Source organism: Myotis myotis, unplaced genomic scaffold, assembly GCF_014108235.1.
Source record: "Myotis myotis isolate mMyoMyo1 unplaced genomic scaffold, mMyoMyo1.p scaffold_m19_p_8, whole genome shotgun sequence".
Lineage (NCBI taxonomy): Eukaryota > Metazoa > Chordata > Mammalia > Chiroptera > Vespertilionidae > Myotis > Myotis myotis.
In genome coordinates, this window is record NW_023416390.1 from 93,551,606 (window position 1) to 93,576,966 (window position 25,361).

General features: G+C 42.6%; 1 protein-coding gene across 1 annotated transcript; it reads right to left on the bottom strand.

The window, feature by feature from the left end:
* Positions 1-758: 758 nt before the first annotated feature.
* On the bottom strand, positions 759-25,361 carry POLR2D (RNA polymerase II subunit D). Its single transcript, XM_036319845.1, has 4 exons — positions 25,218-25,361; positions 14,825-15,005; positions 8,693-8,788; positions 759-1,113 (listed from the first exon to the last, which is right to left on the bottom strand). Exons 1-4 carry the CDS (start codon positions 25,288-25,290, stop codon positions 1,035-1,037), a joined length of 429 nt encoding a protein of 142 aa, XP_036175738.1. The 5' UTR covers positions 25,291-25,361; the 3' UTR covers positions 759-1,034.

The window sequence follows — 25,361 nt, forward strand, 5'->3', positions numbered from 1 at the left end:
CTGTGGCCAAGAACCCAGCCAGAGGTTTGGATGGGATGCCATATACAAGGAAATTTCAAAGTGTTGCCCTAGCTGGTTTTTCTCAGTGGATAGAGCGTTGGCCTATGGACCACAGGGTCCCAGGTTCGATTCCATCAAGGGCATGTACGTCGGTTGCAGGATATTCCCCGGCCCAGGCCCTGGTCAGGGCATGTGCAGGAGGCAACCAATCTATGTGTTTCTCTCACATCGACATTTCTTGTCTTTCCCTCTTTCTGAAAATCAGTGGAAAATATCCTCAGGTGAGGATTAAAACAAACAAACAAAAACCAAGTGTTGAGACCTTCATGAATGGCATGAAGAAAAAAAAATCTTAGTTTGGGAGTGACAAGTTGAGCACATTAGGATCACTTACTCCAAAACTACATTCTGCAACAGTGCAAGGAAAAAGGTCACGTGCCCTCTACCTCAAAGCTACGGGCTCCACTCACTCAGCACAGTGATCCTCCAATGAAACTGCTTTCCACAGTGAACTTCCTCCTGTCTCCTGGTTAAGCACAATAATGTCAAGGCTCTCTCTGTTAATCAACACCACCGTCCTATCTTCAAGAATTTCAAACACTGATATAGGTCTGGCTTAATTCTTCCTTGTGCATTTAAATAAAACTGTTGTTTACCATTCCGGTTTTATATGCTCTACTATAGTTTCAAAACTTATAAACACATTGAAATCAAAACATGAAATATAAGGATTAAAAAATAACACAGGGGGCAAAATCCATGGTATGAGGTATTCAACAGCATAGTTTATATGCACATCACCCCACCTCACCCTCTCCAGAGGTGAGCTCAGGAAGCCAGCAAGCAGCCACCGCAAGGCCTCTCCAAGACTCCGTGGCTGTCAAAGATCTAACAGCCAAGTCTGAAACAGCAACCCAAACCAAGACCCAGCGGAGTTGCTGTCCCCAGTGTCCCAGTGTCTTCTGGGATAGAGTTTCAGGCCCCGGGAGACGGGTGCTACGCTGGGGCTCCCTCGGCAGCAGTGATGCTGGAGGTCAATACTGGAAGCTGCGCTTGGTCTGGATGTCATCGAGGATCTGCTGCAGCTCCTCGTCCTCAAATCGCCCCTCCAGACTGCAAGGAAACAAACAGCAATGAGTGTCTCCGCGGCTGACAATGTTCACACACTCACGCTAACTCAGGCCCACTTCTCCATTTATCCCTAAAAAGTTTTACCTTTAAATCTTAATTTCTTGCCATTCTTTTTAAAAACATTATGAAGTGTTTAAAAACATATAAAAGGTATAGGAAATAAGGTAACCTTAATAGTTATCCTTAATTGATTTAGATTTAATAAACATACAGGAACGACCTGATGACTGCATACTTCCCTTCCTTCCCCAGAAGTGGCCATTATCCTACATTTGGTATTTATCATACCTATAAGTATTTTTTTTTAAATATATATTTTATTGATTTTATACCAAGAGGAAGGGAGAGAGATAGAGAGTTAGAAACATTGATGAGAGAGAAACATCGATCAGCTGCCTCCTGCACACCTCCTACTGGGGATGTGCCCGCAACCCAGGTACATGCCCTTTACCGGAATCGAACCCGGGACCCCTCAGTATGCAGGCTGACGCTCTATCCACTGAGCCAAACTGGCTTCGGCCCTATAAGTATTTTTGTGCTAACATTATGTACATGTAAACTATAAGAAATACCAGCAATGTAAACTTCATAAGAAAAACCACCATACTGTACGTATCTTTCTGCCATTTTTTGGCTCAAAATTCATTCTGGCATGTGTTGACATTATTCCATGTTGTTCTAGTTCATTTTCTCACTGCTATATAATGCACACCGTCTGGTGAAATGATGTATTTGTAGTCTCTCTTTTTTTAAATGTTTGTTGAAACTATTACATATGTCCCTCTTTTCCCACCATTGATCCCTTCTAATCCACCCCCACCCCCCGCCCCAGGCCTTTACCACCCTATTGTCTGTGTCCATGGGTTATGTATTCATTTTTGGTTGATGACTTGCCACACACCCTATCCTCCATGCCATCTAAGGTTCCACAGTCTGTTCCATGCTTCTTTATCCTGGGATCTATTCTGTTCATCAGTTTATTTTTGTTCGTTAGATTCCACATATGAGTGATATCATGTGATACTTGTCTTTCTCTGACTGGCTTATTTTGCTTAGCATTATACTCTCCAGGTCCCTCCATGCTATCTCAAAATATAAGAGATCCTTCTATTTTACTGTTGCATAGTACTAGGTGTACCGGTTACTAATGCAGATTTTTTTCAATAGATGGAGTTACACATATGTTAATATATATGTGATTTGGTATGTATGCTATTTTGTTGTACTGACAAGTTTCGAAACTTCGTATGTCAAATTTTCTGAAGGTGTTAACATCATAGATATTTTTACAAATTTCGTGCCAAAAAAAGAGCATTAGCAGGAAGTTTTGATTCACTACCTTATTTTGAAGAAAAGTGCTGCTGAAAGTTATCTTTTTTTTTTTTTTTTAATATATTTTATTGATTTTTTACAGAGAGGAAGGGAGAGAGATAGAGAGTCAGAAACATCGATGAGAGAGAAACATCGACCAGCTGCCTCCCGCACATCTCCCACTGGGGATGTGCCCGCAACCCAGGCACATGCCCTTGACCGGAATCGAACCTGGGACCTTTCAGTCCGCAGGCCGACGCTCTATCCACTGAGCCAAACCGGTTTCGGCCTGAAAGTTATCTTATACTTCCTAATAAGTGGTAGCACTGAGTTAAGTGGCAGTTCCATATTTAATTTTTTGAATAAACTTCATACTGTCTTCCACAATGCTGTACCTGTCTGCACTCCCACCAGCAGTGTACGAGGGTCCCCTTTTCTCCGCGTCCTAGCCAACACTTGTCATGTGCTGACTTGATGGTAGGCATTCTGACAGGTGTGAGGTAATACCTCATTGTTGTTTTCATTTGCATCTCTGTGATGATCAATGACTTTCAGCATTTTTTTCATATGTCTCTTGGCCATCTGTATGTCCACTTTGGAGAAGTGTCTATTTAGATCTTTTGCCCATTTTATAATTGGATTTTTTTTGTCTTCCTTTTGTTCAGTTGTATGAGTTGCTTATATATTTTGGATATTAACCCATTATCAGATGTATCATTGCCAAATATGTTCTCCCATACAGTGGTCTCCCTTTTCATTTTGTGGTTTATTTTGCTGTGCAGCAGCTTTTGATATTGTCTGATTTATTTTCTCCTTAGTGTCCTTTGCCCTACGATATATATCCATAAACATATTGCTACGAGAAATGTCTGAAATTTTGCTGTCTATTGTTTCTTCTAGGATTTTTATGGTTCCACAACTTACATTTAAGTTTTTATCCACTTTTAGGTTATTCTTGTATCTGGAATAATTTGGAGGCCCACTTTCATTTTTTTGCATGTATCTGTCCAACTTTCCCAACATCATTTATTGAAGAGACTGTCTTGACTCCATTGTATGCTCTTGCCTCCTTTGTTAAATATTGAGCATAATGGAAAAAAAAAATATTGAGCATAATGGCTTGGGTCAATTTCTGGGGTCTCCATTGCATTCTATTGATCTATATGCCTATTCTTGTGCCAGTACCAGGTTGTTTGATTATTGGTGGCTTTGTACTACAACTTGGTATCTGCCATTGTGATCCCTCCAACTTTGTACTTCTTTCTCAAGACTACTGGGGATGCCCTAGCCTGTTTGGCTCATTGGATAGAGCATCGGCCTATGGACCAAAGGGTCCCCAGTTAGATTCCAGTCAAGGGCATGTACCTCGGCTGCTGGCTCCTCCCCAGCCAGAGCCCTGGTCAGGGCTCATGCAGAGCAAAGCAGTTGATGTGTTTCTCTCACATCAATATTTCTGTCTTCCCTCTTTCGTCTACTCTCTCTAAAAAAAAATTGGAGAAACATCCTAAGGGGTAGGATTAAAAATAAATTCATTAAAAAAGATTGCTGGGGATATTAAGGGTCATTTTTGGTTCCATATAAATTTTTGGACTACTTGTCCTAGATCAGTGAAATATGGTGTTGGTATTTTAATGGGGATTGTATTGAATCTGTAGATTGCCTTGGATAGTATGGACATTTAAATGACGTTAATTTTACCAATCCAAGAACATGGTGTATCACGGTATATTCTTCCACTTGTTTATTTCTTCCTTTATCTTTTTTTCCAATGTCCTGTAGTTTTCTGAGTACAAGTCTTTTACCATCTCCTTAAATTTTTTCCTAAGTATGTTTATTTGTTGTAATAGTAAATGGGATTGTTTGTGTACGTTCTTTCTGAGGATTCATTATTGTTGTATAAAAATGCCATCGATTTTTGGTGGTTGATTTTAATCCTGCTACAATGGTGAATCTATTTATTAAATCTAGTAGTTTTTTGGTGGAGTCTTTAGGGTATTTTACGTACAATATCAAGTCATTGGCAAATAATTAGTTTTACTGCCTCCTTTTCAATTTGGATGCCTTTTATTTCTTCTTGTCTAATCACTGTGGCTAGGATTTCCAGTACTATGTTGAATAGGAGTGTTAAAAACGGATATTCCTGTTTTGTTCCTGTTCTTAGGGTAAATGGATTTAGTTTCTGCCAATAGAGTATAATATTCACTGTATGTTTGTCATATATGGCCTTTATCCTGTTGAGATATGCTCCTTCAATTCCCATTTTCCTGAGTTTTTATAAAAAAAATGGGTGCTGGATTTTACTGAATGCTTTTTCTGCATCTATTGACATAATCAGGAGATTGTGTCTTTCAATTTGTTTATGTGATGCATCACATTTAATGATTTGTGAATATTGTATCAGCCTTGCATCCCTGGAATAAATCCAACTTGGTCATGGTGTATGATCTTTTTAATATATTGCTGGATCCAATTTGCTAATATTTTGTTGAGGATTTTAGCATTTAAGTCGATCAAGGATATTGACCTGTAAATCTCTCTCTTTGTAGTCTTTACCTGGTTTTGGAATGAAGATAATGCTGGCCTCATAAAAAGAGCTTGGAACTGTTTCCTCTTCTTGGATTTTTTGGAATAGTTTGAGGAGGGTAGGTAAATCTCCCTGTGAAGTGATCAAATCAGGGCGTTTGGTTGCTGGTGGGTTGTTTTAAATTTACTGCTTCTACTTCTTCAGTTGTTTTTGGTCTGTTCAGGTTTTTTGATTCTTCCTGATTCAGTTTTAGGAGGTTGTATTTTTCTAGGAATTTGTCCATTTCATCCACATTGTCCAGCTGGTTCGCATATAGTTGTTCAAAGTATTTTCTTATAATGCTTTGTAGTTCTGTGCTGTCAGCTGTTACTTCTCCACTTTCATTTCTGATTTTATTTTTTGGGGTCCTATCTGCTTTTTGATGAGTCTGGCTAAGGATTCATAAATCTTGTCTATCTTTTCAAAGAACCAGCTCTTGGTTTCATTAATTTTTCTTTTTCTTTTTTTTAGGTCTCCATGTTAATTTATTTCTCTAATATTTATTCTTTAAAATAAATTTCTTCTTTCTACTTACTCGTCTTGTTGTTCTAATTGTTTAAGTTACAAGGTTAAATAGCTAATTAGTAATTATTCTTGTTTTCTTGAGGTAAGCCTGTAGTGCTATGAAATTCCCTCAGAGCTGCTTTTTCTGTGTCCCAGAGACTTGGGGTTGTTGTGTGCTCATTTTAATTTGTTTCCAGGAAGTTTTGTATTTCAGTGTAAGCTATTCATTGCTTAATGACATCCTATTTAGCCTCTGTGTGTTTGAGTGTTTTTACTGTAGTATTTAATTTCATCCCATTGTGATCTGAGAAGATGCTTGATATTTCAATTTTCTTGAACTTGCAGAGACTTGTTTTGTGTCCTAACATGTAGTCTATCTTTGTGAATGACCCATGTGCACTAGAGAATGTATATTCAGCAGCTTTGAGGTGAAATGTCTATAAATGTCAATTAAATCTATCTGATTCAGTGTGTCTTTCAGAGTCACTCTTTCCTTGTTAATTTTCTTTCTGGAAGATCTATCCAGTGAAATCAGTGGACTGACTGTATTGTTGACAATCTCTCCCCTTAAAGTCCTCTAGAAGTTTTTTAGATATTTGTGTGCTCCTATATTGGGGGCATAAATGTTTACCAGGGTTATAGCCTATTGTTGGATCGATCCCTTTAGTATTATGTAATGACCTTTGTTTTCTCTTGTGATGGCCTTCATTTTGAAGTCTATACTGTCAGATATGAGTACTGCTAACCCAGCTTTTTCTTCTTTTTTTTCGTTTCCATTTGCATGGAAAAAATTTTTCATCCCTTCACTCTCATGTTGTGTGAGTTCTTTGTTTTGAGGTGGGTCTCTTGTAGACATCATATAGTCGGGTCATGTTTTCTTATCCATTCAATTACCCTATGTCTTTTGACTCGAGCATTTAATCCATTCATATTTAAGATTATTATTGACTGGAGGCCCAGTGCACGAAAGTCATGAATGGGTAGAGTCCCTAGGGGCTGCCTGCGGCTGCAGCCACCCAGGGTGGGGCTGCCCAGGGGGAGGGGCCACAGGAGATTGGCTGGCCGGCCGGCCCCGCCCCCTGGTCGAACAAATTGCATATTAGGCTTTAATTATATAGTATAGGTTCTTATTTATTGCAATTTTACTTCTGTATGCCTATGCCTATTTATTATTATTATTACAGCAGTCCTTTTAGCATTTCTTGTAGTGCTGATTTGGTGGTGAAAAATACCTTTAGCCTCTTTTGTCAAGGAAGATCTTTATTTCACCATCTATTTCGAATGATAGCTTTGCTGGATATAGTAATCTTGGTTTCAGATTCTTGCTTTTCATTACTTGGAGTACTTCATGACACTCCCTTCTGGACTGTAGACTTTCTGATGAGAAATTAACTGTCACACTTATGGGAGCTCCCTTGTAAGTAACAAATTGCTTTTCTCTTGCTGCCTTAATTCCGTTTTTCTTTAATTTTTGGCATTTTAATTATGATGTGTCTGGGCATGGGCCTGTTTGGGTTCTTCTAGCTTGGGACTCTTTTTGCCTCCTGAACTTGTGTGACATTTTTCTTCATCAGGTTATGGAAGTTTTCTACCATTATTTCTTCAAACATGTTCTCTATCCCTTGCTCACTTTCTTGCTCTTATGGCTCACCTATTATGCAAACATTCTTGTTTCATGTTGCCCCCACAGCTCCCTTAAGCTGTCCTCCTATTTTTTTTCTTTCAGTTTTCTGATTGTGTTATTTTTTCTACCCTATCTTCTAATTCACTGATCTGATCCTTGGCATCCCCTATTCTGCTGTATATTCCTTCCATTCCATTGTGCTCTTTTTTAGTGTTATGTCATTCGTCATATTTACTATTTCTTTTTTCATGATCTTTAGCATCTTTGCCATCATTATTCTAAACTCTATGTTTGATAAATTTCTTATCTCCATTTCATTTAGCTTTTCTTCTAGATAATTCTCTTCTTTCATTTGGGGGTGGTTTTTGTCTCCCCGTTTTGGCTGCCTGTTTGGGTTTGTGATTGTGTATTAGCTATATCTACTATGCCTCCCAATCTCTAGTGCAGGACAGTGTCAAATGCTATTTCTTCCTCATTAGCTCAGACCAGACTCAAAGCCTCCAGAGACCTGCCTCTGCCTGCAGACTGATTGGATTCAGTCTTGAGTAGCCTCAAGCAATCATCCACAGGTTGGGGGAGAGGTTTCCCAACTGGGTGAGGTACCTGCTTCTGCCTGGAGGCTAATTGTTGTTCTCAGTTCTTAATGGGCCTCAGAAACTACAGAGGGTGGTGCAAGGGGTTTCCCAATGGGGTGGGTCAACTGTCTCCCCGCCCCGCCAGGCAAAAGCCACCTGGATAGCAAAGGTCTGCCTAAGAAAGATGTCCTCCACAGCATGAGGGAACAACTCGTCACAGGAAACCAGGGTGTCTGCCTCCTGAGCTCTAATCCAGAGCCCCCACATCTCTAGTCCACTCTGCCCTCCCTCTGCAGGAGCCCAATGTGAGTGGCTGCACACAAAATTTTGTGTATTGGACCTTTAAGAGGGTGCCTGCATTTCTAGCTCTCTCTCCCTGGCATATTGTAACACTGCTGCTTTTCACAGCCAGTTACACAGGCACCTTTCTCAGTTCTGGTGCTCTCTGCTGGGGGCCCAGCTTTGGGTTTAGACCCCAGAGCTCTCAGTGGCAACCCCTAGGGCTGAGATATGTCTCCGGACCTTCAGGTGCTTTCTATGAGAGCTCTTCTTACCAGTCTCTATATCTATCCAGTCTCTAGTTGGCCTATACACTGATGTGATGTTTTTGCTATCACTAACACACACCAATATACCCTAGAATACACATCTACTTCTAAACCAATGAGTGGATCTGAAGGCATCTATTCAGGAATAAATTTTGGGGTCATGAGGTATATTCACCTTTACCTATATTAGATGTGTCCAAATTGCTCTCCAAAGTGACTGTACTAATTTGCACCCCATCAGTGTTTGAGAGTTTCAGCTATTCCACACTTTTGCTAACAATGGGTTTGGTACAAAATCATCATTCTCACACTGTTAAAAGAGGCCCTCTCAATGTTTATGTCTATCCAGATTTTAAATGCACCCACTTTTTAGACAGTAATTCCAGTTGTAGGAATATACACAAAACACATCGAATTTATCATACCCAGTACTAACCTTGGGATCAGAGCCTTGGACTCCTCAGCAGTCTCTGGACAAAGGTTGGCCAAACAGGCCAATTCAAACTTATGAAGCTTTTTCTGGAGCAACAAGCTGATCATCAGGAAGAAAATCATAACAAAACATAATCAAAGAGTGATGAATAGGAAATGGGAATCAAATGAAGCAAGGAAGAGAAAAAGTAAAGCACTTGCAATCTTTCCATAATGGTTAGGGCAGTTGCAAAATCCTACTTTCAAATTACTTCTTGGTCCTATTCCTGGAGAACAGGAAGTTACAACAAAATGAAGGAAACAATGAAAGTTAAGAAATCACATTCAGGCAGAGAAGCCCTGCTACTGCAACTTTTGAAAAACCACAATATGCCTCAAGGAGTATGCAATGTTTCCCCAGCAATTTATTTTGTTGCTCTCTGCTCTTCTTACCACTCTTCCTTGCTTCATTCGTTACTAATTTTGTCAAACACATGATATTAGATGCCTCCAATCTATTAGGTGTTTGACTTGGAGAAAATTCTTTCTAATTTATCAAAATAAATGAATAAATACAGGCATACCTTACTTTGTACAAATATATATGTAAACTGCATCTTATTTTAAACTAGAGTCCCACTGCACAACATTCATGTACTGGGGGGGGGGTGGGGAGTGTCCCTCAGCGTGGCCTGCGCCCTCTCACAGTCCAGGACACCTGAGGGGTTCTTAGTGCTGCCAGGGAGGCAGGAGAGGCTCCCACCAATGCCGCTGTGCTCACCATCTGTGAGCCCAGCTTCTGGCTGAGTGGCGCTCCCCCTGTGGGAGTGCACTGATCACTAGCAGGCAGCTCCTGCGTTGAGCGTCTGGCCCCTGGTGGTCAGTGTGTGTCATAGCAATCGGCTGTGCCGCCATTCATTCAATTTGCATATTTGCCTTGTATTATATAGGATGACAAACTGTATAAAACAACAGCGAATGCCCTGACTGCTCCGCTCAGTGGTTAGAGCGTTGGTCTATGCACCAAAATGTCAAAGATTCATTCACAGGTCAAGGGTACATATCTGGGCTGCAGGTTCAATCCCCAGCCCAGGTCAGGTCCACGTGGGGGACAACCAATCTATGTCTCTCTCATATCAGTGCTTCTCTGTAAAAACTACTAAAAAATCTTAAAAAAAAAATTTTTTTAAATATATTTTTATTGATTTCACAGAGGAAAGGAGAGGGAGAGAGACAGAAACATCAATGATAAGAGAGAATCATTAATCGGCTGCCTCCTGCACACTCCACATCATGGATCGAGCCTGCAACCCAGGCAATGTGTCCTGACTGGGAATTGAACTGTGACCTCCTGGTTCATTAAGTAGACACTCAAACATAGGGCCATGCTGGCCAGGCCCAATAAAAAATCTTTTAAAAGAATAAAAATAAAATAGAGCTCATCAATGGTAAATGTGGTTTCAAAGAAAACTTTAATTTTCTGTTCAGAAACGAAACACTGTATTTATCACTCTATTACAAGCATATTAATGTACAAAATTTAGAAAATACAGAAAGGCAAAAAAAAAGCACGACCTACCCATATTACCACATAAACAAATATCAACATATAATCTTAGTATAATAGCATTCTAGACATTTTTCTATGTTTCAGAATATAAACTCACACATTCTATTAGTAACTTTTTGTCACTTGAAGCTATTTTCATTTTGTAAAGAAAATACAGTAAATTTTACTTAAGTTTATAAAGAGGTTCATGATGTTTTCAAATGAGCACATACTCATTTACAAACAATACCAAAAAAGTATCAGTAGCCCTGGCCTATTGCTCAGTGGTTAGAACATCAGCCTGTGGATCAAAGGGTCTTGGGTTCAATTCCTGGTCAAGGATATGCAACTTGATTGCAGGCTCAGTGTGTGAGTGGGAGGCAACCAATTGATGTGTCTCTAACACATAGATGTTTTCCTCTCCCCCTCCACCATCACGTCCACTCTCTCTAAAAACCAATAAAATATTATCCTCAGTCTTTGGATGAGGATTAAAAAAAAAAGTATCGCCCTGGCTGGTTTGGCTCAGTGGAGTCAGCCTGTAGACTGAAGGGGCCTGGGTTCGATTCGTCAAGGGCACATGCCTGGGTTGTGGGCTTGGTCCCAAGTAGGGTACATGTAGGAGGCAGCTAATCAGTGATTCTCTCTTATCATTGATGTTTCTATCTCTCTCTCCCTCTCCCTTCTTATCTGAAATCAATAAAAATACGTATATTTTTAAAAGTATCAGTAATGTAAAATAATCTAAAATTCTTCCCAGAAATAACCAGTATTAATATTTTCATAGCCCAGCCAGCATGGCTCAGTGGTTGAGCACTGACCTATGAACTAAAAGATAACAGGTTCCATTCTCAGTCAGGGCACATGTCTGGGTTTGTGGCTCCATCCCCAATAAGAAGCATGGAGAACACAGCTGATCAATGATTCCTCCCATCAATGTTTCTATCTCTATCTCCCTCTCTCTTCCTCTCTGAAATCAACACAAATATATTTTTTAAATTATAAAAAGGAATCCTAACATGTTATACCAAAATTGGCCATTTTTCTTTTTTCTTTTCTTGATCCTCACTAGAGGGTATTTTTTCCATTGCTTTATAGAGAGATTGGAAGAGAGGAATGGAGGAGGGAAGGGGGAGGAGGGAGGGATGGAAGAGGTTGAGAGAGAAACATCAATGTGAGAGAGACACATTGACTGGTTTCCTTTGACAGATGTCCCTTTGAGCAGTGGTTCTCAACCTATGGGTTGCGACCCCTTTGGCAGTCGAACAACCTTTTCACAGGGGTCGCCTAAGACCATCCTGCATATCAGATATTTACATTACGATTTGTAACAGTAGCAACATTACAGTTATGAAGTAGCGACGAAAATAATTTTATGATTGGATCACAACATGAGGAACTGTATTTAAACGGCCAGAAGGTTGAGAACCATTGTCTTAGAGGCATAGGTAGTGAACCTGAAACCCAGGCACATACCCTGACCAGGAATTGAACCCCTCCCTCCTGGTTTATAGGTCGACACTCAGCAACTGAACCACACCAGCCAGGCACAACTGGCCATTTTTCACTCAACAACATAGTAACTGTTTTCCATGTTAGTACACACGTGACTACACATTCCACTGAAAAGTGGAGCCATAACTTATACATCAAATTTCCTCTTGTTGAACATTTCATTTGTTTCCAATGCTTTTTGAACATCATTTTCATGAACACTTGTTTGTGTAGTTGATTGCTGTGTGTTTTAAAAATAAATTCCTGGCAGTAGGATTATTCAAAGGATAAGACTGCCTAAAGGCTTCTGAGAGACATGCCCCTTACAAGGGCTTTACCAATATATGCTCTCACCAGCAATTAATGACAGTGCCCATTTCTCCTACCTGTTACACTAGGATTCCCATTCTTTTTAATCTTTTCTAAGTCTACTTAGCTATTTCACCACTTCTTTGATTTCCTTAAATATGACCATTATTTCATGTGAACTAGTCATTTAAAGTTCTGATATAAATCAAGCCATTTTTATGAACTGGGTATCATCTAAGGATATCAATCCTTCCTCAGTTTATTCACACTTACATTTTACACATGGCATTTTATCAATATAGGAAAGTTTAAATATATTTATGTAAATTCATTTATTTATTCAATTAATTATTTACTGCCTACAAGGAGACTGACACAGTGATGAATATGACTAAGTCCCTACCTTCACAAAGCTTACATTCAACTAGAGTCAATCATGTTTCCCACATTTAAAATTTTGATAAACCACAACTAATATATACATTCAGTCATGCTGTCACACTTGTCACACAGCACTTTACGCATCATAGCTTAAATTTAAATCCTTAATATCTTAGGAATTTATTTTGGTGTAATATAGAATTAAAACTTTGTTGTAAAATATTTCCCCACTAATTTACAGTGCCAATTTAACCATAAATTGAATTTATATAAAATATAATAAATTTGTATTTGAATGTTTCCAAATTGTCTATTGTTTCAATGATCTATTTCATGACAAAGTATCACTATATTATTTCAATTAACACTTTTTAATGCATTTTAAAATCTAATAGAGTAAATTTCCCTTCATTTTTCTTTTTAAAAATTTTTTGGCAATTTTCAAAAATTTAAGATCATTTTATTCTGCTCCCCCTTTCAATTCCCTCAAGGATTTAGAATAGCAAATGTATACATTAGTTTGGGGCAAATTGACATTTTTGCAACATAAAGACTTTTCATTCATAACTATGTTTAAATTCACCTTCATTTATTCAAGTCATCTTTTAGGCCTAACAGTTTATAATTTTACATGGAAGCTATGCACAGTTCCTTCCAGTCTTTTCTCCATGCATACATTCACACTTGTCAGAATAGACTATATTTCCCATACAGTTTTATCACCTTCATTTTCTACACACTTAACATATGTAACCATCTTTCCATTTATTTTTCTATCATAGGTTTTAATGACAGCATAGTACCCCATCAAACGGATTTACCACAATGTATTTAATTACTGTCGGGGGCGGGGCAGGTCAGCAAACCACCTGCAGCCCCTCGCCTGCAGCCCCTCGCCTGCAGCCCCTCACCCTGGCCGGCCCCACCCCCAGCCCCTCACCACAGACAGCCCTGCCCATGGCTACTCACCCCAGCCAGCCAGCCCTTGATGGCCCCCATTGGGGTGGAACAGCTGCACCCCACCAGTGCACAAATTTGTGCATCAGTCCTCTAGTTCATATATATTTTTTTAGTCCAAATATGCTGATATCCATACAAATGTTTTAAATCACATACTATCCAGTAAAACTGACACTTAAAACCCTAGCCGATTTGGCTCAGTGGATAAAGCATCTGCCTAGCTGAAGGGTCCTGGGTTCGATTCTGGGTCAAGGGCACATATCTTGGTTGTAGGTTCCATCCCAACCCTTGTCAGGGCACATGCAGGAGGCAACCAATCGATATGCCTCTCTCACATCAATGTTTCTCTCTCTGTGTCTCTCCCCCTCCCTTCCACTTTCTCTAAAGATCAATGAAAAAGTGTCCTCAGGTGAGGATTAACAAAAACAAACAATAAAAAACTGACCCTTTCGGAAGATGTGCTATTCTTCCTGTGGCCTTCAGTACTCCCCAGCACATCACTATGTCCAGGGCACATCCAACCCAATGTGAAAAGCAAACATTGATGTTTCTGTCTTTCCCTCTCTCTTAAACATCAATGGAAAAATATCCTCAGGTGAGGAGTCACAAGAAAACAAAACACACACACACAAAATGCTGTTGTTGTTGTTTTTATTGATTCCAGAGAAAAAGGGAGATAGAAACATCAATGATGAGAGAGAATCATTGACTGGCTGCCTCCTGCACAGCCCCTACTGGGGGGATCGAGCCCCCAACCAGGGCATGTGCCCTTGGCCAGAATCAAATCTGGAACCCTTTAGTCTGCAGGCTGATGCTCTGTCCATACAGCCAAACTGGGTAGGGCCAAAATGCTGTTTTTTACGATACAAAACAGCATATATACATACATACGTACATATATACAAACATATATACATATATACAAATATATATACATATACATATACATATACATATACATATATATATATATATATATATATATATATGAATGCATGAAAAAAAGATCTGAAGGGCTATCAACAAACTGCTAATAATAGTTACTTTGCAAGGAGGTAACTGGGATTTGGGATATGCAAGTAGGTAGCGAAAGAGAAATCTGGCCTTATAAGCAACTTTTAATTTTTGACAAATTATTTTGCATACATTAATCCTCGAGATGATGGGGGTGGGTAATAGCATTCTACCTGTACATGTCCAATAGTCTGGATTAACAAAAACTTTCTTTTAGCCCAGCTGGCACGGCTCAGTGGTTGAGTGTCGACTTATGAACCAGGTCATGTTCGATTCCTGGTCAGGGCACATGCCCGGGTTTCAGGCTTGATCGCCAGTGTGGGGTGTGCATGATGCAGCCAATCAATGATTCTCTCTCATCACAGATTTTTTCTCTCTCTCTCCCTCCCTCCCTCTCTGAAATCAATAAAAATAAAATATATTTTTTTAAAAACTTCTTTTAGCACTCACCTACGGACACTGGCAATGGTCTCTCTGTTTTTGAAACGACTGAAACGAGCTGTGTAGTTTAAAGTTTTCATGAAGACCTCAGAAAGTTCCTGTTCGTCCTCTGCACTCTCATTCTGTTGCTTTCGATGTTCCAGAAGCATGTGAACTTCTGAATTTAGAAGTGTCTCGGCTGTTTCAAACTCTATTTGTGAGAAGCATAAATGTTAGCTGAAAATATTCTTTCAAAAGTGAGCTTCTAAATGTTGATTTTTGCCTTTGAGACTTACAGCAAGTCTCTGTCCCTGCAGCAATCCAACTTTACCTTAATCCAGACTTGTATACAAGACAGAGTGGAGTTCATGAGACACTAAAACAGTGGTTCTCAACCTTCTGGCCCTTTAAATACAGTTCCTCATGTTGTGACCCAACCATAAAATTATTTTCGTTGCTACTTCATAACTGTTATGTTGCTAGTTATGAATCGTAATGTACATATCTGATATGCAGGATGGTCCTAGGCGACCCCTGTGAAAGGCTCATTTGACCCCCAAACGGGTCGTGACCCACAGGTTGAGAACCGCTACACTAAAAGCTCATTTGGGCTAGTTCCTGATATAAAAGAACCTGACCTAGACACGGGATTACATTACACATCATTCTCCTAAATTAGGCCAGGTACTGGTTTCTTTCTAGCTTACATAAACTTGTAATCTGCCTTATTGATGTAATATTGTATTGGTTATATTAGTTTCAGGTGTACAATATAGTAATTGGACATTTTTAGACCTTACGATGTGACCACCCATTCCACTAATTCTAGTGATCATCTGCCACTGTGCAAACCTAACACAGTATTATAGTCCCCTTCCCCTGTCCGCCCAGTCTCTTATCCCCCTCCTCTGTCTCTATCAGTCTGGTTTTGTCTTTGTTCATTTGTGTTTTCATAGATTCCACACATAAGTGAAATGTACAGAATTTCTTTCTCTAATTTTCCCTTAGCATAATACTCTCTAGGTCTATCCATGTTGTCGCAAATGGCAAGATTTTATTATTATTACTTTTTGTTAATCTTCACCCGCGTATATTTTTCCATTGATTTTTTTTTTTTTTATTTATGTCAGAGGGGAAGGGAGAGGGAGAGAAACACCAATGATGAGAGAGAATCATTGATTGGCTGCCTCCTGCACACCCCAGACTGGCATGCACCCAGATAAGGAACAAAACTGTGACTCCTGGTTCATAGGTCGAGGCTCAACCACTGAGCCATGCCAGCAGGACTCCATTGATTTTTAGAGTGGAAGGAAGTGAAGGAGGGGGAGAGAGAGAGAAATATCAGTGTGATGGAGACATTAATTGGTTGTCTCCTGCACGAGGTTAGGGTTCAAAACTGTAACCCAAGTACATGCCCTTAACTGGGAATCAAACCCAAGACCCTTGGGTGAATGGGCCAATACTCTATCCACTGAGTCACACTGGACAGGGTTAGATTTCATTATTTTTATGGCTGAGTAATATTCTATTTTGTAGACACCTAGGTTGCTTCCATAGCTTGCCTATTGTAAAAAATGCTTCAGAGAACACAGGGGTGTATATGTATTTTTGAATTCATGTTTTGCTTTCGTTGGGTAAATACCCAGAACTAGAATTGCTAGATCTATTTTTAGTTTTTTGAGGAATCTCTATACTGTTTTCCACCACAGTGGATACACCAATCTGCATTCCCACCAACAGTGCATGACTGTTCTTTCTCCCCATTTTGCCATCATGTGCTATTTTTTGATTATTGATGATAGCCATTCTGACAAGTGTGAGGTGATATCTCATTGTGGTTTTAATTTGCATGTTTCTGATGATTAGTGATGTTGAACATCTTTTCATATGTGTAGGCCATTTGTATGTCTTCTTTGGATAAACATCTTCCTGCCCATTTTTTCTAGCATAAGTGCTGCAGAGGTACATACTGTATGGCCATTTTCTGATACGATTATTTTTTATTGAGCTGTATGGGTTCCTTATATATTTTTGCCATCAAACCTTTACTTGATACATCAGTTGCAAATATACTCTCATTTTAAGAATTATTGTTAGGCCCAGCTAGCATGGCTCAGTGGTTGAGCATCGACCTATGAACCAGGAGGTTACATTTCAATTTCCGGTCAGGGCACATGCCCAGGTTGTGGGCTTGATCCCCAGCAGGGGGCATGCAAGAAGCAGCCAACTGATGAGTCTCTCTCATCATTGATCCTTCCCTCTCCCCCCTTTCCCCCTCTTCTCTGAAATCAATAAAATAAAACAATATTACACACACACACACACACACACACACATATATATATATACATGTACAAAGAATCATTATGTTAGGGAGGGCCGAATCTTTGGAAGCAAACATTAATGATGTACCCCAAAATACATTTTTGTTTGCATGAGACCATACTGAACCAACTGAGTCACACCTGCCAGGGCAACTGATGTTTTAAAGGCTTTTATATATAACTAGAGGCCGGGTGCACAAAAATTTGTGCACTCGGAGGGGACGTGGGGTCCCTCAGCCTGGCCTGTGCCCTCTCGCAGTCTGGGACCCCTCAGGAGATAACGACCTGCTGGCTTAGGCCCGCTCCCGGGTGGCACAGGGCAGGCCCAATCCCTAGGTGCAGCCCCTTGTCGGCTCAGAACAGGGCCAATTGGGGAGTTGGGGCGCTGCCCCCTGTCATGCACAGAGCAGGGCGGATTGGGAGGTTGTGATGCCACCATCAGTACCGCTCAGGGTAGGGCCAATTGGTGGGTTGGGGCACCGCTCCCTGTCACACTCAAGGCAGGGTTGATGGGGAGGTTGCGGCGCCACCCCCTGTCACGCACAGAGCAGGGCCAATCAGGGGGTTAGGGCGCTGTCCCCTGTCACGCACAGAGCAGGGCCCATCAGGGGGGTTGGGGCTCCGTACCCTGTCACGCACAGAGCAGGGCCCATCAGGGGGGTTGGGGCTCCGTACCCTGTCACGCACAGAGCAGGGCCAATCAGGGAGTTGGGGAGCTACCCCCTGTCACTCACAGAGTAGGGCCGATAGGGGAGTTGGTGCACCGCCCCCTGTCACACACAGAGCAGGGCCAATCAGGGGGTTAGGGCGCCGCCACTGTCACACTCAGTGAAGGGCCGATGGGGAGGTTATGGCTCTACCCCATCACACAAAGACCAGGTCCCGTGTGGGGGGGGGGGGGGGTTGGGGCGCCGCACCCTGTCTCACACAGAGCAGGGCCGATCAGGGGGTTGGGGCGCCTTCCTCTGTCACGAACAGAGCAGGGAGGATAGGGAGATTGTGGCCCCGCCCCCTGTCACACACAGAGCTGCAGGGCGATCAGGAGGTTGGGGAGCTCCCCCCTATCAGACACAGAGCAGGGCTGATCAGGGGGCTGGGGTGCCGCCCACTGTCACACACAGAGCAGGGCCCGTGGAGGGGGTTGGGGTGCCACACCCTGTCACACACAGAGCCACAGGGCGATCAGGGGGTTTGGACGCTGCGCCCTGTCACGCTGATCCCGGTGCCCGGAGGCCTCGTGGCTCCGCTGATCCTGGTGCTGGGAGGCATATTACCCTTTTACTATATAGGATAGAGGCCTGGTGCATGGGTGGGGGCCGGCTGGTTTGGCCTGAAGGGTGTCCTGGATCAGGGTGGGGGTCCCGACTGGGGTGCCTGGCCAGCCTGGGTGAGGGGATGATGGCTGTTTGCAGCTGGTCACACACCCTTCAGGGTGGGGGTCCCCACTGGGGTACCTGGCCAGCCTGGGTGAGGGGCTGAGGGATGTTTTCAGGCTGGCGGGTGACTGAAGCTCCAAACTGCTCCTTTTTTTCTTTTTTCTTTTTGTTCTGGGCCAGCTTTAGCTCTGACTCCAGCTCCTAGGCCTCTGCTTCTGAAAGCAGGTATCTGGTTTGTTTGGGTTCTATAATCGAAACACTGTATCAACTCCAGCTCTGAGATCCCGGCTCGCTGAAAGCAGGTTTCTGGGGTTTTGTTTAGCGTCTATATTTGTAACTATGTTTCAAAAAGCAGGCTCAGAGGCCGGCAAGGCAGGCAGGGAACATTGGTTTCCTCCGTCACTGAAGCAAGCAAGCCTCATGTTAGTTTCAAGCTGCCTGGCTGCTGGCCGCCATCTTGGCTGGCAGTTAATTTGCATATCGCCCTGATTAGCCAATGGGAATAGTAGCGGACGTACGCTAATTACCATGTTTCTCTTTTATTAGATAGGATTATAGGAATTGAGCTTGCAAATAAAAGCACCCATTCCCTCTATATTTCATAGTCAAAGTACTCTATCAACTAAACCTAATTAATTTACTTATTTGTTTATTATTTTTTTTTTAAATATATTTTATTGATTTTTTACAGAGAGGAAGGGAGAGAGATAGAGAGTTAGAAACATCGATGAGAGAGAAACATCAATCAGGTGCCTCCTGCACATCTCCTACTGGGGATATGCCCACAACCAAGGTACATGCCCTTGACTGGAATCGAACCTGGGACCTTTCAGTCCGCAGGCCGGCGCTCTATCCACTGAGCCAAACCGGTTTCGGCAATTTACTTATTTATTTATTTATATTTTTAAAATTGATTTCAAAGAGGAAGGGAGAGGAAAAACCAAGATGGCGGCATAGGTAAACACCGGAAATTGCTGCCTCGCACAACCACTTCAAAAATACAACTAAAAGACAAAACGGACATCATCCAGAACCACAGGAAGGCTGGCTGAGAGGAAATTCTACAACTAGAGGGAAAGAGAAAAGCACACTGAGACTCAGAGGAGGTGCGGAAGTAAAGTGCAGAGGTATGGAGGCGCACGTGGAAAGGGCTGGCAACTGAGGACACAGTTGTCTTTTTCAATCGGGAGAGAGTCTCAAGCTCTGAACTCCAGTTCCAGGCGAGTCTCTGGGGACCCAAGCTCATACGGGGAGAAAATGGACTGTCTGGCATCGGTCAGAACTCAAGGGCGGCTTTCTCTTAGAGGTGCTTGCAGCGATTACCGGGACACTGAGATGCGGGGCCCCTTAGGGTAGGACTGAGGAGCAGCCATAGCTGCTTGCTAGGCCCTGTTGATCCCGAGACCCCCGCCCCACTCAAGCTGTGCCCAGAGGCTTTTGCATATGAAAGGCCTGGCCCTTTGCAATCTGAAAATTACCTAACAAACTGCAGCTGAGTCAGAGAGACCCAGAACTTCCAAAAGAAGGCCCAAGGCCCCACAGCTGCTTGCACTGCTTCACATCTGGGCCTCATCTAGGCACCTCCAAACCCCAAAGAAGAGGAATCTGCAGATCCCTCCATAGCTTCTGCTGGGTAGCCTCAGACAGAGGCTAAATTAGCACCTCCTTAGAAATCCAAGAGCCAATGTACCCAGTGGTCAGAGGGGGACCATACAGATTACAACTCCTCAGATCCATAAGGGACAAACTCAGGAGGCAGACTCAGTGAGCACCAAAGCCCCACTGAAGCAAGCCTTGCCCCAGAAGGGTGTCTCTAGCACAGAAGTTCTCCCACTGCAGACACAGCTGATTCCCACAGCCAGTTGGCCTGGAGGTCAATTCCTCCCAGTGATACCTACAACAATCAAGGCTTAACTACAACAAGACTGTGCACAGAGCTCACAAAGGGGTGCACCAAGAGTGTCCACCTCAGGTAATTGGGGAGGCTGAGCCACTGGGCCCTATAGGACACCTAGCACACAAAGCCACTCTACCAGCACATGGAAGCATAAAAAATGCGGAGACAAAGAAACAAGTCACAAATGACAGAAATGGAGGAAAGCAAACTACAGGATATAGAGTTCAAAACCACACTTATAAGGTTTTTCAAGAATTTTCTGGAAACCGCCGATAAATTTAGTGAGACCCTCGATAAATCTAGTGAGATCCTCGAGGATATGAAAAAGGACCAACTAGAAAGTAAGCATACACTGACTGAAATAAAGAATATTACACAGCCCCAACCGGTTTGGCTCAGTGGAAAGAACGCCGGCCTGCAGACTGAATGGTTCCAGGTCTGATTCCAGCCAAGGGCATGTACCTTGGTTGCGGGCACATCCCCGGTAGGGGGTGTGAAGGAGGCAGTTGATCGATGTTTCTCTCTCATCGATGTTTCTAACTCTCTATCCCTCCCCCTTCCTCTCTGGAAAAAAATCAATAAAATATATTTTTAAAAAAAGAATGTTGCCGAAACCGGTTTGGCTCAGTGGATAGAGTGTCGGCCTGCGGACTGAGAGGTCCCAGGTTCGATTCCGGTCAAGGGCATGTACCTGGGTTGCGGGCACATCCCCAGTAGGAGATGTGCAGGAGGCAGCTGATCGATGATTCTCTCTCATCGATGTTTCTAACTCTCTGTCTCTCTCCCTTCCTCTCTGTAAAAAATCAATGAAATATATTTAAAAAAAAAAAAAAAAGAAAAAAAGAATGTTATACAGAGATTCAACAGCATACTAGAGGATGGCAAGAATCAAGTCAAGGATCTGAAATACAAAGAAGTAAAAAACACTGAACCAGAAAAGCAAAAAGAAAAAAGAATCCAAAAATATGAAGATAGTGTAAGGAGCCTCTGGGACAGCTTCAAGCATACCAACATCCAAATTATGGGGGTGCCAGAACAGAGATAGCAAGATATTAAAAACCTATAAAATATATATTTTTTTAAAAAGAAATTACTGCCTCAGAACAATGAATAGAGAACACATTAAATATCAGAAAATAAGACCCCACATTTCTGAAGTGAGAGTAACAAGCTAAATAGGGGTCAGTCTCAGCTTCTGAGGCAACAGCATTAATATAGCCTTAGGAAATGAAAATTAAGAGAGTCAACAAGCTACTAATAATCACCTCCAAGTTTGTTACAGCTGCTGTTCTTATGTATACGTGTGTGTATGTATGTGGTTTTATTAATTTGAGAGGAAGAGGGAGAAACATTGGAGAGAGCCATCAGTCAGCTGCCTCCTGCACGCCCCCTACTGGGGATTGAGCCAGCACCCGGACATATGCCCTGACCAGGAATTGAACTGGAGATGTCTTCCAGCGTGAGACCACACTGAACCGAGTCACACCTGCCAGGGCAGTTGATATTTTTAAGGCTTCTGGAAAATCGTCCAAAGTTAGAGATGCCTACCTTTCAGCACTAAACAAATTTACCTGTGAAATGTAATGGATGGAGCTTAGGACACCAGGAATCACCTGTCACTATTCCTCACTGAAGGCAATGCCCAAGTACTATTTACACATCACCCTCACTCTTTTCAATCAATGAAAGAACAAGGTAGCCAAACTGTGACTTGGAGGACCTAAGAGAGGGGTGCCTGAGTCCAACCAGTCAATGTGTCTCTCTTACATCAAACTTTCTCTCTCTCTCCCTCTCCCCCCTGCCCCCCTTCACTCTCTCTAAAAATCAATGGAAAAAATATTCTTTTTTTTTTTTTTAAATACATTCCATTGATTTTCCACAGAGAAGAAGGGAGAGAGATAGAGAGCCAGAAACATCGATGAGAGAGAAACATCGATCAGCTGCCTCCTGCACATCTCCCACTGGGGACGTGCCCGCAACCCAGGTACATGCCCCCGACCGGAATCGAACCTGGGACCCTTCAGTCTGCAGGCGGACGCTCCATCCACTGAGCCAAACCGGTTTCGGCGGAAAAAATATTCTTAGTTGTAGATTAATAACAACAAAAAAACAATAAAAACATATCCTTGGGTGAGGATTAAAAAATCCTACATAATAAAGAGCTAATATGCAAATGGTAGATACACCCTCACAGTGGGGGACCTGAGGCCGTGCCCCCCCCAACCTGCAGAGCTCCATGGGGTGGGGCCGGCCGTGTCTGGGTCTTGTACACTTTAGAGGCATGCGCAGGTGGGCAGAGACTTGACTCTGGGTCCCGCAGCACAACCCGGACTCTGACAGGAGGGAGATTTTCATATACATTTTACTAATTTTCTTTCATCTCTGACACTTCTATTATAGAGAAAGGGCAAATACCAATATTAAAATATTTCCTCTAATTAACTCCCTTTTCATGTGCATGAATTTCGTGCACCGGGCCACTAGTAATAATAATTGGGAAGAGAAGAGGTGGCTCAAACACTTTTTTTGTATCTATGGAGAGTTAGGACCCAAGACCTCTACCCATAGCTAATCACAACCACCATTTTTAAAATGAAATCTCTCACACTCACACTATACATAATTTATTTGGAAAAGGAAAGGAAATAGATCAGGGGATCTGTAAGTTATGAACCCCCTGTGCAGGATTTTAAGAGCAACCGCCACAATTCACTACCCTCTTCTGACAAGGAAAACAGGTCCTTGGCCAGCACCTCAGCCGGGAATGACCTTGAGGAGCTTTCACTGCACCCATTCATGTTGTATGATAAGGTGACCATTTCAGATGGTCTTCTATTGCACAATCTTTCTCTAGTACAAAACGGTTTAGGGGATTCTTTTTCTTTTTTTTAATATTTTATTGACTTTTTAGAGAGAGGAAGGGAGAGGGATAGAGAGCTAGAAACATCGATGAGAGAGAAACATCGATCAGCTGCCTCCTGCACACCCCTACTGGGGATGTGCCCACAACCAAGGTACATGCCCTTGACCGGAATCAAACCTGAGACCCTTCAGTCCGCAGGCCGACGCTCTATCCGCTGAGCCAAACCGGTTACGGCAAGAGGGGATTTCTTTACTTGAAGGAGGGAGTGACTGGGATGATATAATCCTTTTTAGAAAAATGACTTACTTTCTAATTTTTTCAAAAGAGTTGCTATTAATTATATCACATAGACAAAGGATAAATTTTATTTGTGGGCAAATATGGTTGTGAAAACTACCATTAAAAGTACTCAGAAGCTTTCAGTCCTACAATTATTTTCACACATTTGTTTACTTTACATCCCATAGCATAGTCTTTCCTTATCTCTTAAGTAGTGTTGTTCTAAAATACATAATACTTTATATGCCTGTATCAGCTGAGAGTTAAAATAATAGCTTGATAGGATCTACGATCTAATTATACCCAATTCAATAAAATTCTCATGTGTACCAGATGCTACCTGCTTTTATCAAAACATTTTCAGACTGTAAAAAGAAAACAGCACTAAATAAAAAGTACCCAGAGAAAATACAAATACAAAAAACTGGCTTAATTTATCATGAAATTAAGAAGACCATCTCCTTCTTAGTTATTACCCTTTTAAAAAGAAACACATGTATATTGCCATCATGCAAAAAAACTTCTGTGAAGCTATTCTATGAAAATATTTGCACTTGAATCTTTGAAATAAAAAACTAGCCTGCCTGGTGTGGCTCAGTGGTTGAGTGTCATGGTTTGATTCCTGATTAGGGCACTTGTTTAGGTGGCAGGCTCCATCCCCAGGAGGGGGCGTGCAGGAGGCAGCTGATCCATGATTTTCTCTCATCATTGATGTCTCTCTCTCCTCCCTTCCTCTCTGAAACCAATATAGAAAATTATTTAAAAAATAGTAATAGCATTTTAAATATAATTTATAACTTTAACTATATAATTTAAATATAATTTTAATTATATAATTGTAAATAATTATATAAAGTTTCACAATAAATAAAATTACACGATTTTTTTAAAAGGCGGGTATTGTGCCCTAATCAGTTTGACTCAGTGGATAGAGCGTTGCCCTGCGGACTGAAGGGTCCCAGGTTCGATTCCGGTCAAGGGCATGTACCTTGGGTGCGGGCACATCCCCAGTAGGAGGTGTGCAGGAGGCAGCTGATCGATGTTTCTCTCATCGATGTTTCTAACTATCCCTCTCCCTTCCTCTCTGTGAAAAATCAATAAAATAAAATTTTAAAAAATAAATAAAAGGCGGGTATTGTTAAGGTTTCCTCCATTCGCTTTGTTTTTCAGTGCCTACAAGATAGGGTGTTTTAATACCTTAAGCTCTCTCTTTATTTTTGGTTTCATCACAGGGCACAGGAGAAGTTCCCAAACAGCAAAATGTGCTCTCCGTGCAGCCACCTGACCGGGGTCCGCCCTTTCCAAACCCGGCCCGGGCCTCCTCACCTCTTCCCGCCTCGCCGCGCGGCCCTCGGAGGCCGGCCCAGCCCGCCAGGCGGCTCCCTCGGCCGGCGCGCCCGGACGCCACGCGGCGGCTGCACTGGGGGCGGGAGCGCCGCCTCCCCCTCCCGGTCTCGCCCTTTCCGTTTCTCCGACCCGACCGCCCGGCGCCCGCCCTCCGTCTCGGCGCGGCCGGCAGGGAGCCCGGTGCCCTCGGGACGAAGGAGCCGAGTTCAGCCCGCGCTGGGCTCTCCTAGTGCCTGAGGCCCGTCCAGACCCCACGCGAGTGTCGGCTCCGTCCCCTCCGAAGGGGGCGGCCGGCGGGGCGGGGCGGGGCGGGGCGGCTGGGCAGCCCCAGGCCCACCTTTGGGGAAGATGAGCTGTGAGGCGTCCTCCTCCACGTCGCCAGCCCGCGGGTCGCTGCCGCCCGCCGCCATCGCTGCGCCGACACTTCCACCGCCGGAAGCGGAAGCGCCGGGCCTCCCGCTGGGCCACGGAAGGGGCGGGA